The 13,687-nt window shown below is 39.4% G+C and overlaps 3 protein-coding genes across 3 annotated transcripts; all 3 read right to left on the reverse strand.

The window, feature by feature from the left end:
• Positions 1–157: 157 nt before the first annotated feature.
• Positions 158–4,296, reverse strand: LOC6541687 (tetraspanin-3). Its single transcript, XM_001970651.3, has 5 exons — positions 4,014–4,296; positions 1,404–1,565; positions 830–1,006; positions 598–771; positions 158–537 (listed from the first exon to the last, which is right to left on the reverse strand). The coding sequence occupies exons 1-5, from the start codon at positions 4,071–4,073 to the stop codon at positions 457–459; spliced, it is 654 nt and encodes a 217-aa protein (XP_001970687.1). The 5' UTR covers positions 4,074–4,296; the 3' UTR covers positions 158–456.
• Positions 4,297–4,658: 362 nt separating this feature from the next.
• Positions 4,659–7,587, reverse strand: LOC6541437 (23 kDa integral membrane protein). The gene is made up of 5 exons (XM_001970652.3): positions 7,311–7,587; positions 5,755–5,928; positions 5,533–5,694; positions 5,263–5,460; positions 4,659–5,203 (listed from the first exon to the last, which is right to left on the reverse strand). The coding sequence occupies exons 1-5, from the start codon at positions 7,365–7,367 to the stop codon at positions 5,132–5,134; spliced, it is 663 nt and encodes a 220-aa protein (XP_001970688.1). The 5' UTR covers positions 7,368–7,587; the 3' UTR covers positions 4,659–5,131.
• A 5,249-nt stretch (positions 7,588–12,836) lies between these two features.
• Positions 12,837–13,668, reverse strand: LOC26526299. The gene is made up of 4 exons (XM_015159998.2): positions 13,429–13,668; positions 13,268–13,368; positions 13,080–13,206; positions 12,837–13,023 (listed from the first exon to the last, which is right to left on the reverse strand). The coding sequence occupies exons 1-4, from the start codon at positions 13,532–13,534 to the stop codon at positions 12,905–12,907; spliced, it is 453 nt and encodes a 150-aa protein (XP_015015484.2). The 5' UTR covers positions 13,535–13,668; the 3' UTR covers positions 12,837–12,904.
• Between the last annotated feature and the right edge of the window lie 19 nt (positions 13,669–13,687).

Genomic DNA, 13,687 nt, shown 5'->3' on the forward strand with positions numbered 1-13,687 from the left:
CAGTGGCCAAATAAATGCCAGGGGGAAATCAAAGGCGAGCACGAGCACGAGCGCCCACGCGCTCCACAAAAATGAGCTCTATGAAACATGTGGCCACCCTCACCTTTTGGCCGCCACTCCCCTTTGACTCATTATCATAGGAATGATGTCAACAGACTGTCGGATCTTTGGCTCTTCGGCCAGATTCTTTATTTGACTTGGCTGTTACAAAAAATGTGTGGCTTAGGTCGAGCTTAGTGTAGATTAAATTACATTGTAAGCGGAGTAGAAGCCGCTTCAACACTACAGTTATCCCAACTGATAAACAGAATACCATCAACGCACTGCTTTCGGCTTGCATGGCTTAAGTAAATTTGTTTCGGCTTAAGTATTTCTATGGAGAGTTCTTTGGCTTAAGTATGCACAACTTAAACTTAAATGTTCGAAATGCCGCCACTTCAAAAACCGTACGTGAGCCTATTTTTGATAGTACTTGGAGCGTCGCCAGCGGTTCACGATGCTATTGGCCAGGACATAGGCCAACAGGGCGCAAATGATCTGTGGAGTAAGCATTGGTTTTCACTAGTGAACAACATGTAGTTATGGCATTCTACACACCTCCAAGCCCAATAGCACCAAGGAAACCAGGTTAAATGTCGTCCAGGAATCGGCGATCACGTCCAGGAACTTTTGCCGGCATCCTTCCAGATTCAGTTTGTCACTCTCGCCGTTGTAGCAGCTATTCGGCGGCAGAATGTAGTCCGACGGACCCACATTGCCGCAGCAATCCAACTAAGATGTCAACAGATCTTCACTAGCACCACTTTCAATGGATCTCTTTGGTACTTACCCATCGCTCGAGGCTGGCAATCTGACTCTGGTTCCCAGGCTTGATTGGCACGGGCTGGTCGTTCCACAGATCGTCGAACGTTTTGTCCAAGTTAATCAGCAGCGAGGTTTGGAAAACCCACAGGAAAGCAACTACTAAAACTTCCAGTACGACCAGGATAATCAGAATAACAACGAACTGAGCAGGGAAATAGAAAGAGTATTCGCAATTGTAATGTAAATTCACTTAAAATTGTTCGGGAGTAGGATCAAATATATAAGGCCATATTATTAGTTTCTGAACAAGCTTGCGTATCTATAATTTTGTAAATTCCGGGATGAGTGCAACTTCTAATTTCGCTCGTAAGTTTTTGGACCAAAAGTACATATTCAAAAGAATTTGATTTATTTGGCATTTTTTAGTTTTACTAAGTAAGAGTTATGAATTACTTTTTACTAAGTATAAGTTACAATTACACCCCTTACTCGTAGAGTTAAATGGCTAGTTTCGTTGAAAAGTATGTAATTGGTAGGAGGAGGAACATTTGGGCCACGCCCACTCTGAGACGCCTTTACTTAGTGTAATTTTTACTTACCACCTTCGATGCGGCGCTGCTCTCCCGCGCTGCTCCCAGAGCCCCGAAAAGGGCGGTCAGAGCGACGACCGCGCCCACCGCGATGATGACGTAGCCGTCCACCTCGAAGTGCTCGATTTTGTAGATGTGCACGCCAAGGCCAATCAGAACCAGGCCGAAAAGCTGTGGAGAAGTGGATGATTGAAGGGGTAAATAATTCAGCTTTGGCCGAAAGGTGATAAAACCGTATCGCCCGAAGGCTTTCGCGTTGAGTCAGTATGCAAATGAGGTTTCTCTGTCGAGAATCAATGGAAACAAGCCAGGCGTTTGCTTCTGAGCTTAAATCATAGTTCTTACAACTCGTTTCACAATGTAGTTTGGTCATTAGTCATCCTCGCCGTCTAATGCCATCATAGAGCTATATTACGTATGCGCAGAGTTGTCTCGCTTTTCGAATGCATTGCAGTTGCATTTTAAAATTACCACTATGACTCACTAGTTCCACAAACAACGCGATATTTCGCACTCTGCTGCCAAATGTAGGCTCTTCGTAATTTGGCAACTTGCCCAGAGAAGCGCAAAGAATTCAAAACTCAATCTCCCACTGAAAGTAAGTTTTCGAAATGAGTAGTAATTACAACGCGATGATGTTTGCGCACGGCAACCTGTTGTCGCCACCAATTTGTAAATTATTTATACAATTGTCGGCGGCAAACAAGCAAACCAGTCGCCAAATACGTTGGCTTTGTCGTGCCTTGTTTGTTTGTCACCCCTTCTTAATGGGCCCGGCTTAGAAAAAGCTTACGAATCAGCCCAAAGCCCAAAGCCTACGAAGTGGCTTTGAATGATTTAGAGTGAAATCCCCGGTCAAAAACGTTTTGGCAAGCCTAAACTGGGCGTAACGCTGGTTTTTGGGCCTGGATAGCAGGCAGTTAAATAAATATTCACTTAAGGCCGAATTTAATGAGCTGCGTTGCCTAACAAGGCAGCGGGAAAATATCGCTTACATTAATAGAGTTACAATCGACACTGGCCCATCAATTAATGCTTATGAGACCATAGGGATGAGCCAAGAATAATTACTCTAGTGTTTTTGGATGAGCTGTAGTCCAGCAGACACGTACCACTCAGACATCTGGCACTGTTTTGTGTATTGCGCGCCACTTAATTGTAATTGTAATTTATTATTCCTAGGCGCCCAAAATCATTCCGCTGGGCCCGCGGAAATCGAAAACAAACAAACTTTATTAGTTGAGCGAGCGAGCAATCTGAATTCACTTAGGACCATCGACCCATAGTTAGACTTTGATTGAGTGCGGCGTTATGTGACTTAGTTCGAAGCAGCACCTTAAGAACGCCGTTTACAAGAGAACCCACTCGGTGATATCTAAAGCGGCTATTACGCTTGTTAAGATTATTTAGCGGCCTAGGAAGACACTTAGGTGCTGTCCCATAAACGCGATAAGAAACGCCATGTGTTGGCAACAGAGGAGCACTGAATTCGCTCTCATATCCCCACGCAGACAAGCAATTAAACGCAATTATCACCAGATCACCAGATCACCAGACTGGCCAAGGTCGGCCTTCGGTGGAGCATTGCGGCCAACTAGTTTGCATATCCGTTGATAAAGCGGACTAGTGCACTGAGTAGGCAGATCAAATGCCATTGCCAGAGCCCCAACAAGCAGGGCCCGGATTTTTGTGCTCTAAAGGCCGAGACACAAAGGTTAGGCCCTACCCTAAAACACAGTGAAGTAGTTTCAGTTTCTGCCTGGGCTGCAGCATAATTGAAATCCCTCAGCGCGCAAATCAGAAGTTAACTCGCCTGGAACCAAACGTGGAAAATCGCGCATACGCCATGTGGCGCGCGCTGGCATTTCCTCGGCCTTCAGCCGCATTCCATTGGAATCGAACGGCAGAAAGATGCCCAAAACGTCTGGGACATGACATCAACAGAAATACGTAAACACATCCCAAGCCAAAATCTGGTTCAAGTAAATCCAACTAAAATAACAGCAGATATCTAAAAAAAGTGTGTAGATTTTGTTCAGGGTTAAGCGATGGCGTGGGTGACCAAGTTTCGACTTGGCAGCCATTAAAAGTTGAAATTGAAAACCAAATAAAAAGCTCAGTAAAAAATAAACAACAGACGAGCAAATTTATAAATATTATATCATATTAAAGATATTTTTGGGCGGATAAAATTCGCTAGAACGTAGGTATTTTTCAGAGTTTCTCTCTTCCTGGCTGAAATAGAATTGGTTTCTTCAACAGCTAATAACTGTGACCGAATTTAAAAACGAAACAAATTTGAAAACTAAGAAATACACATTTCAAAACAATATTTGTGTTTAATGTTGTGCTCCAACGTGTGGTTTCTGTGCAATGAAGTAAACAAAAGCTGATGAATCTGCACGAACTTGGGCGAAGCTGGAGAACGATTCTTGGCATTTGGCAAGAGCTGGCATTGGGCCAAAGTTAAGTGGTGTCTCTACAATTAGCCTTGGCTACAGCTTCAGCATAATTAGTGTCGTCGTGCTTTTGGGGTCACCAATCTTGGGCCACAAAACCTATTCCTGCCTCGCAACGCTCAACTTGTAATGTGTAATTTCTATAGATGCTTCTACTCACGGCGAGGATAATATCCCAGAAGAGGGCAAACCCCTTCGAAACGTTTGTGGAGCAGGCCATCTTGCCAATCCAATGTATGGACTCTTTTTTTTGCGAGTAAGGCACTTGTATTATTTATAACACTTGGCAACTCGCGGCTTGTTGACAATCGGAAAATATTTATTTGGATCTAACGGTTGCTGGGGTTACCCAAAACCGGGTTCATGCTCGCCGCTCGACTGTTAAATGAAAACTGAAAACTTTTCCAAACGTTCCGACTTTGTGATGGCGCGAAAAGCGTTTGGCGAACAACCGGAGGAAATCGGAACGAAAGCTTCGGCACAACGCGGAATCGAAACGTTTTGGTGCTCAACTAGGTATTTACTTATGTACGTATATATATTTGAAGCGTGTACATGTATGTACACAGAAATAGATGACGATCTATTTGAATAAAATGGGAGACGCGGTGGCCTATGCTAGTTATACCCCTTACTCGAATAAATAGGGTATGTTGTGTACGTGTACATAAGCAAGAAAAAGGTACCGATTTTAAGAACACCTCTGCCTGGCTTGACTATTAAAATACAGAACTTCGATTGTATGTTCCTTCAGCAAAGAAATCATGTTTAACAAAAAACAGCACTGAAAAGTATCTCATAGTAATACTTCTCTGAATACGGCGTTCTGCTTCTTTATTTCATTTTTTCGAGCACATGTTTAGGATTATAAATCATTTCCATTTAAAACGGCATTTGTGTGTATTTTTTGGATACCAAAGCTTTCTATGTGTGAGCTGCGTGTTTTATTTTTAAATATAATGTCGATTGACGATATTAAGATACAAGCGAACGACAAATGTGTGCGACTATATTGATATCTAATTAGGGTATAGTAGTAACGATACACAACCCATTTGCTAACTCACACGAATCCTTATACAGAACTGAAAACTATATGTATATAGAATGTTTTTCAATAATGAGAGAAGAAAGTAGGTGCTTGGTTCAAATAAATATAATAATGCATAAATACATAAATCTAACTTTATTTGTGTTCATTTTATTGCACTGTGCAGATTAAATGAGTTTCCTCAGCTCGACTGCCAATCCAACTTGAGTATATTCAGGTTCCACTGTCTAAAAGTAAGAACGACGAGCATCGTTGCGAATGCTGTTGCACAGGCGGCAAGAGATGACACTCAGCAGAAGCTGCAAGAGATGTAGACATTTTAAAAACACCGCTCAGAAGTTTGCTTTTGGGCTCCCACCTCAAATCCTATGAGTACGAGGGCAATGATGTTAAAAATCCTGGTCAAGTGCTGCCAGTAGTTTTCGAACTCCACCCGGCATCCGGTTTTGATCAGTTTCTCCGGATTGCTCTTGTCGTGGTTTAGGAAACAGCTTTCCGGAGGCAGTCGGTCGTTGACGATGTAATCCTGGGGACTACCACGACCGCAGCACTGGAACTACGCGCAAAACGGGTAAATAAGTGGGGTTATTTTGGGGGTCATCCAACTAAGGCCCTGCTGCAAACTCACCCAGTTCTGGTACAGCGACATGGCGCCGGGGCTGTTCAGTTCCTCCTCCCAGGTGGCCTCCAGGGCATTGGCCAGGTTGGAGGACACCGATTTCTCCTTGGTGACCAGCAAGTAGACGACGGCGAACTGGGCAATGATGACCAGGCACAGGAAAATAATGAACTGCAATGAAATAGCACCATGTAACACCAGTTTAATAACAGCCACCCATCCTTCACTTACTGTGACTGTGCAGCACACGTTCTCGCGCCAGGCGGACAGGTATCCCCAAAGGACAACCAGAAGGGTAGCAACCCCGATTGCCACGTAGGCGTATGCCGACAGCTCGCCGATCTCGTTGAGGTCGTAGGACGCCACCACATAGATGCCAAAGGATATCAGCACCAGGGCCAGCAGCTGTGGGGATCGGAAATGCAGTGTTAATAGGGAATCTTTGAGAAATGGGGACTCTGACAATAGTTTATATAACTTTTGTTCGTTTGGCTTAAGCAATGAAATTACTAATGGCAAAAACTTAATGGAAATGTGATATTATATGTGCTTCATACTACACGATTTAAGTAGAAACTAAAGACTTTCAAAGAGTTTACAATAAATCAAGTTGTATTAAATCTAAATTTTGAAAATTTGTATAAAATTATAAATAAATTATATGCCTATTTTTACGTAGATTATCATATTTTTGGGGATTGGCTGATAGCCAATCAAATTCATACACATTTTGTCTTAGAGCGTGTAGAGTTTGTTATGTTATCGTGCTCATCTTCCCTCTCGAGTAAAACTCGCTGAACGGCAATCGCCAGTTCCTCCACCAGCAACCCACCACGGAACTTGTGGTACTCGCAGGAACAAGGAGCACATGTGGCCTAGTGTTCTATTTCCAGTGTTCTGACCTCGCACAAGGCGTTAACTGGGGAACCCAATCGGGGGCGTCCTCCAGGCTAGCCCATCTGGCGACAGGGATAGACGCCAAGGAAATTGTCGGCAGCGTGGAGTGAGAAACTGGGCATTGGGAAGTTGAAGGGGCGCCTCCGGGAAGGTCACCCACAGCAAACAATGCGGACAGGACTGCGCACCCAGACAAGGTCACTCGATTATTATTCATATCTGATACCGCTTCGTAGCTTAATGCCAACGCTCTTGTTTGGGTGGCTTTGCATTATTCAAATTCAGTCTCAGCAGCATGAGGTAAGTTCGAATGGTGACGTGATGCGCTTATCCAGCGATGATGTTTCGATTCGCTTAATTTCCTAGATAGGCTATCTTTGAGGGGACTGTTTTCCGATTGCAATGGATTCGTCCGAAGTCATGAGTAAGCGGTGCGATGGAAAGCCAAGTCCGCGCTGCAAGTCCAGATATCGATTGGGAATTCCGAATTGATGAGTGGCCGCTGGCCAGCGATCGTATTATATGTGCTGTGACCTCTGGGGCCATCTGGTCCTTCTCACCGCGGCTTGCAATTAAATTGTATAAATAAACCAATAAACTACCATCGGGAAACAGGTTCGACCATTAGACGGGTGCCTTACACTCCTGGCCAACAAAATGAACACATGGCGGCGGTTCCCATGCTAAAATATGCCGCGCACATGTAGCATACATATATTACACACACAATTGGGTTAAGTTGTTAAGTTAAGTGATAAGATTATATATTTTTTGCTATGCTTGGGATGGCTGGGAAATCGACTCAAGTGCTCGCTGCACCATACTTTTGTTTACAACGCCTCAATTGACGCATTAGCTGGAGTGGGCGGGAAACTAGCGAAGCAACTCACCGTGCAAAGTACGTCCAGGGCGTAGACAACCAGCCGCACACTCGACGTGGACGCCATGGCGGATTGTGCTCCTCGGATTCGGAGTCTGGATTCCTTGAATTCCTGGGTTGCCGCCTGTAGGGAAAGCCAGCTGCGCGAAACTTGATTTCTCTCTCCTCCGCTCTCTTTGAGATCGGATCACTGAGTGGCCCGTTGAATGACTCACTGGCTTCGACTACCGATCAGATGCAGTCTCACCGCCGTCTAGAAATTTACTGAATGCCGCTTTCTACCTTCAGCCGGCTATCTCTCTCCTAAAGCTTTCGAAGTAGCTTTTGCAATCAGCGATGCCAGACTGACAAGAAAAGCTGACTGGCGGGTTTCAAGTGGCTTTTAAAATATAGCATAGTCGTCCCAAGGTCGGTTTTAAACTAGTTTAATGTTTGCTAAAAGTAAAGATATATTCATTGCTAGCATTCAGTACAATCCTTTTCCTTATTACTAGCAATCAATTCAATCCTTGTTCATGATATACAGTGGTGGAAAAAATAATAGAAACAAGAATCGCTCCTGCATGTAAAACAAAATTACTAATTATGTACGAAGTGTGTGTGGATAAACCGTTAGCACATAAGCCACTCATAAGTTTACTTTATTGTGCTCTTCTTTTTGAGTTGATTTCGATCTTGTTATTTGCGGTACATAGCGATATTTGAAGTGGTCACCTGTTTGAGCTGGAAAAAATAATAGAAACAAGCTACGTTTCTGCGATTTGTTTGAGTTTTTCCCTGTTAATTTTGTAAGTAAATCAATATATTAAATACTTTCAGGTATGTTTAGCTCATAATAAGTGATTTTGTAAAAAAAAAAATGTTTAATTTCACCTTTATATTCAGAATGGGGCGCGGAGAGCACTGTTCACCTGTAGAACGAGATATTATACAAAAACTAAAAACGAAGGAAAAACAATAAGGGAAATTGCTGAACTAATGCACTGCTCTGCAAAAAAAAGTATTTTCCGGGATTTACTATGAAGATACGAAGGAGAAACGGGGCAGGAAACGAGCCACATCCCAAAAGTTCGACGGCCTTTTGATTCGAACATCCAAAAAAAATCGTTTTATGTCGTCGACGGATCTGAAAAATATAGTTTCCAGACATCAGTGTCAAGTCGAACATTAAGAAATAGACTAATTAAAAAGAATTTGAAGGCACACTCGGCTAGGAAAGTTCCACTGCTTAGTAAAAAAAATATCGCTAAAAGACTGTCTTGTGCAAAGCGACACCTAGACCGTAAAAACTGAAATAAAGTTCTATGGTCTGATGAAACTAAAATTAATTTGTTCGTATCTGATGGCAAAATACGTCCAGACGTCCAAAAAATACCACATTTGATCCAAAGCACACAAAAAAAAAACAGTAAAACATGGTGGAGCTAACATCATGATATGGGCATGCTTTTCCACGTCTGGAGTTGGTCCGATATTCCGGATAAAAGATAGGATGTGTGCTCCCGACTACTTAAACATATTGGAGAATGTTATGAAACCATATGCTGAGGAGGAAATGCCCTTAAAATGGGAGTTCATGCAGGATAATGATCCGAAACATTGCTAACCCTTGCTAAGAAATGGTTTCAGGACCAAACAATTAATGTTATGGAGTGGCCTGCCCAATCCCCGGACTTAAACCCCATAGAACATTTATGGGGAATATTAAAAAGAGGAATTGGAGGTTTTAAATCAAAAAATAAGGAAGAGCTGTGGGAAAAAGTTAAGTCAGAGTGGTATGCCATTAACCCCGAAATTTGCGCCAATTTAGTGAATTCAATGCCCCGACGATGCTCAGCAGTTATAAAAAATAAAGGAAATACCACTAAATATTAATATTACAACTATTTTTATAGGATAATTCATAAAAATTATGTTTTTCTTAGTTTTACGAGTTTTGTTTCTATTATTTTTTCCAAGCGCCAAAAATGAAGTTAATTATTTTTAGTTAATATAAAGATGAAAAAAATATTTTTGTTCCTTAATGTAAAATATACTTATATATGAATTTTAAAAAATAAAGATTAAAAAATATTACTTTCGTTCTGAGCACAAAATTTAAAATCAATGATTCAACCAACGTGTTTCTATTATTTTTTCCACCACTGTAAATATAAGGTTTAAGAACTTCCAAACACAATCAAAACTTTGTCGAAATATCAAAAGAACATGCTGCAATCAAGTAGCCTGTTAGGACTGTAATTAATATTTACAGTAGGTTTATAAATAGGTTTTAATTATAAATAAAGAGTGAACGGGACAATACATTGCGGTCGCTTGACCAAAATTTACAAAAATCCGAATTCAATTTTAGCAATTTTGTGACCCTTTTTATATTCTTACTCGTTAAAAAAACGTCGAATATGTTAATATGTAAACAAACATGAATTTTTGTGGATATCCTAGGTTTAGGAACCACCCTAATACATCAAAACGTTTGATGTTTGATAACATCTGTGCCTTCCGTTTAGCTAAGTCAAGGGTATCTGCTAGTCGAGGTGATTGATCACACTTTCTATGTTAATCTTTTTATACCCGTTACTCGCAGAGTAAAAGGGTATACTGGATTCGTTGAAAAGTATGTAACAGCAGGAAACGTTTCTGACCATATAAAGTATATACATACATATATTCTTGATCAGGATCAATAGCCGAGTCGATCTGGCCATGTTCGTCTGGCCATGAACGCCTCGAAACTCTCACGCCCACAATTTTAAAAAATGTTTAAATTTGATTTATTTTGTTATTTTTCCCCAATTTCTACCAAAAGTCCAGAAAATTTTGAAATTTCTCGTTAGCACGTTTACTAGCTGAGTAACGGGTATCTGATAGTCGGGGAACTCGACTACAGCATTCTATCTTGTTTTCATACGTTTGTATAAACTTACCAAAAAATCACGAAAATACGTAAACACAACGTACAATGTGCATATACTGAAAGCTGAATAAACGAATTTTATTATAATGATTTCGTTAAGCCCAAACAAAATCCTTGAGCCTTATACATTTGTATGCTTACCCACCAAATAGGCAGATGTAATGGCTTCGACAGCACCAAACTGGGAGCTGTGTTTCTGGCAGTATCCCAAAATCCAGACAATATGGATATAGTTTACCCATGAAGACATCAAACCCCAAGAAAATAGTATAAGCTTTAACTTAATTAAAAAAACAAATTAATAATGTAATAAATATTTGATCGCAAATGGTGTCAAACCTGAGACTTAGCACAAACCAAAACGAGACCATAGGCAGAATTAATCAATTGAAAAATACCAAGTAGTGTCCACAGATCTAGACATTCTGAAATATTAAAAATTATATAATAATAATAAAAATATATAGTATATTATGCAGCTACCTTCAGTTATCGCGATATTGAAATCGGATAAAAGTAGAGCTATAAGCTAAAATAAAACATTTAAGACAAGATGCATGCAATTGTATTAAACAAAACACACCAAATACCCATTACAACACACGAACGCAATATGCAAAATTATCACCAAACTGTTACACATCGCAAGAAACTACGACTAGCTCTGTTCAAACTTAAACACTAAGGTAACATTTATTAATTGCAATAACCATTCAGAATTGCCCTATTAATAGCTAATAGATAAAGATAGCAATGTGGATGGCAGAACACAAAGGGTACGAAAAAATAACAATCGAAAGGTATGGTACCATTACAAGATATGGGACAATCAAATTATCACACTAAAAATTCTGAAAATGATAGCTGTTTGTGTTTTTGATCCGCCTAAAATTTTTTTCAGAAAATATATAGATCCTGGTCCTATTATTTCAGTTTGTTCTAAAGTTATCCATGTTTCATATCAGGATCTTCCATACTAATAAAGCTGTAGTGTTGTGGGTTTTTTATATTTACGGTTTTCGAGAAATATATCGGCTCTCAACATTAATTCTAAATTTGCTCTCATTCTGTAACGTCGAAAGACTTAAATGAAAGACTGGGTAACAGAGGTACTAACTGGGTACCAACAGGGTATACTAGACTCGTTACAAGGTATGTAACGGAAGTCCTTTGGCGAAGATGATCCTGCCATATCCGCGCGTCGAGAAGGTCGACGTAATGTATGTAAATGTAAATGTACGAAAATGTAAATCACCCCTTCGTGATTACCAGTTAATTTATGCATGTACGCAGAAAATACGTAAGTGAATGTTTTTGGTGCTGATATGCTGGTTCATTTAAAATTTTTATTTTTACACAACAATTGTACAAAAATGTATGAGAAAAATCCAAGCAAATACCCCAACATATAAGCATATTAATATAATTACCGATCGGCTTTTCCTAAGCCTAAGTCCTAAATGTGACTTAGGTTAATTTATTAAAATTATTGAATTAATTCTAACTATTTCCACCTCCAAGCTCCAGCTGAACTTCTTTTGTAGGACAATATTTCAGGCCTTTGTAATTCCTATAAACTAAAACAAGAGCATATATGGCAAAACCTAAGAAAATGGAAGTGAAATTTTTATATTTACTAAAATACATATCACATATACCCACAGATGTGTAAAAAGTGAAAAATTGAAAGGGCATTAAATTTTTTAGCGGTTTCCCAGAAAATTAAGACGAATACCTCGGCCTCCAATATACAGAAAGTTACAATCCAGAAGCAGAGAAGAATTTTAACCTGTTAAAAAAGAATGCTAAGAAAATATAGTAATTTATTTTACCTCACCCACTTTGAATTGCAGGTAATTCAAAAAGAGTCCAGATCCCGCCAGAGAAAGTGATACAAATTCCAAGATCATCAAAAATTCTTCATTTTTGAACATATTGTGAAAATATTCTGGTTGAAATAAACGTAGAAATGCATATGAAAATGCAAAATAAAGCGATGATATGCCGCTTAGCAAAACTAAAAGTGATGCTAAGACAAGGCATAGTGGTTTGCACATTTGAAAATGTTTCACTCTGATGTTGCGGTGATGTCCCTTTCAGTACTCAAACTAATAAGAACAACAAAAAATTCTATTAGCCGCACAGCAATTATAGTTATGCTTAATTAGTTAATTCCATTAAGCTAGCTTGCAGTATTAATGCTTTCAAGAATAAAATACATATGCATACCAAATGATATATAATGTAACATTTATTAAACTCTTGCAGGCTGTATATTCTTTTCAGTCAGACCTTTGCAACACAGTGAACTAGACATTTGCTAACACATAGGGAATATGCATATATTCTTTGTTAGTAACAGCCGATTCGATATAGCCATGTAATAAAGAAATTTTCCGACAGGAAGCTTTAGGATATAGTGGTACTATCAGATACCAGTTACTCAGTTAATCGAAGTACATGGAAGATGGAAATAGTAATTTTATAACTTTGGAGATTTCTGCACAAAAGAATTCCGTGCAAGTCTTTGATGTCTTACCTTCAGAAAATAATGGCAGGTACACCGCAAAATTTAAAACTGAATTGAAACACAATTTTTAAAAAAATTGGATACTGAAATTAGTTATTATATTTTAATTCGATAGGAAGGTTTATAAGTATAGTATATATTTATTTAATGCTCCGTACTAGATATCAGTGTTATCAGGAACCACCCTAAAAATGTTTTCGATGAAGTGGTTTTTTACAATCTTATTTGCTACCAGAACGTGTAACGAAACCAAAATAAAGCTGACGACCAGGAAACCTTAGGATGAAAGGCAAAGTAATCATATTTATACACGACTTTGACCTTTGACTTACCGAAGAATACAATGTGCCATTTCCAAAAATGATTTCTTGATAGAATAATAGCATAAGCAACATAGGAAATCTCAAGCACTATTAATTCAAATGTGACAATTATCCAGTTGAACAGAAAGTGCAATTCCTGAAAGATAATAAAATTAAATTATTGATTTATTTAATACTACATTGTTCAGCTCCCTTACTGTGCTATTCGCCGATACCCACAACAATCCAGTGACGCCGACCAAAGCCGACACTATTAACAAATGTTCAAACTTAATTTGTTCACATTTCTCCCAAGAAGCTGTTGGTCATGAGGAAATCGATTAGTTTGCATCATTTAAAGCCAAGTTAAATAACTTACAGTATTTGATGCAGTGCTCCAGGCAAGGCAACAATGTCGAAGGTAAATAATAAGTGAGTGGAAAATATATGCTAAGTCCCAAGCAACTTAGTAGTTTCGGCATCATAGTCGAAAGGGCAATGCAGACAATAAAGTTTTCTTGAAATCAAATGATAAACTTCAATTTAGGGTAGTCCCTTAGCCTTTCGATTTTAATTTTACAGCGCAAAAACCAATGTATACAAACTCTAATTTCGAATCCATCATCGTGAACGGCTGT

This window comes from Drosophila erecta, unplaced genomic scaffold (assembly GCF_003286155.1).
Source record: "Drosophila erecta strain 14021-0224.00,06,07 unplaced genomic scaffold, DereRS2 tig00000055-arrow-pilon, whole genome shotgun sequence".
NCBI lineage: Eukaryota > Metazoa > Arthropoda > Insecta > Diptera > Drosophilidae > Drosophila > Drosophila erecta.

Bases quoted from the DNA above. Each gene is read 5' to 3' on its own strand.
- LOC6541687 (XM_001970651.3), bottom strand. From the start codon at position 4,073: ATGGCCTGCTCCACAAACGTTTCGAAGGGGTTTGCCCTCTTCTGGGAT. The intron at 1,566-4,013 runs GTGAGTAGAAGC...ACTTCTCCACAG, and splicing joins TCTGGGATATTATCCTCGCC to CTTTTCGGCCTGGTTCTGAT. The intron at 1,007-1,403 runs GTAAGTAAAAAT...TTCCCTGCTCAG, and splicing joins GCAGCGCCGCATCGAAGGTG to TTCGTTGTTATTCTGATTAT.
- LOC6541437 (XM_001970652.3), bottom strand. From the start codon at position 7,367: ATGGCGTCCACGTCGAGTGTGCGGCTGGTTGTCTACGCCCTGGACGTA. The intron at 5,695-5,754 runs GTAAGTGAAGGA...ATTTCATTGCAG, and splicing joins ACGTGTGCTGCACAGTCACA to TTCATTATTTTCCTGTGCCT. The intron at 5,461-5,532 runs GTGAGTTTGCAG...TTTTGCGCGTAG, and splicing joins TGTCGCTGTACCAGAACTGG to TTCCAGTGCTGCGGTCGTGG.
- LOC26526299 (XM_015159998.2), bottom strand. From the start codon at position 13,534: ATGATGCCGAAACTACTAAGTTGCTTGGGACTTAGCATATATTTTCCA. The intron at 13,207-13,267 runs GTAAGGGAGCTG...ATTATCTTTCAG, and splicing joins GGGTATCGGCGAATAGCACA to GAATTGCACTTTCTGTTCAA. The intron at 13,024-13,079 runs GTAAGTCAAAGG...TTTCATCCTAAG, and splicing joins ATGGCACATTGTATTCTTCG to GTTTCCTGGTCGTCAGCTTT.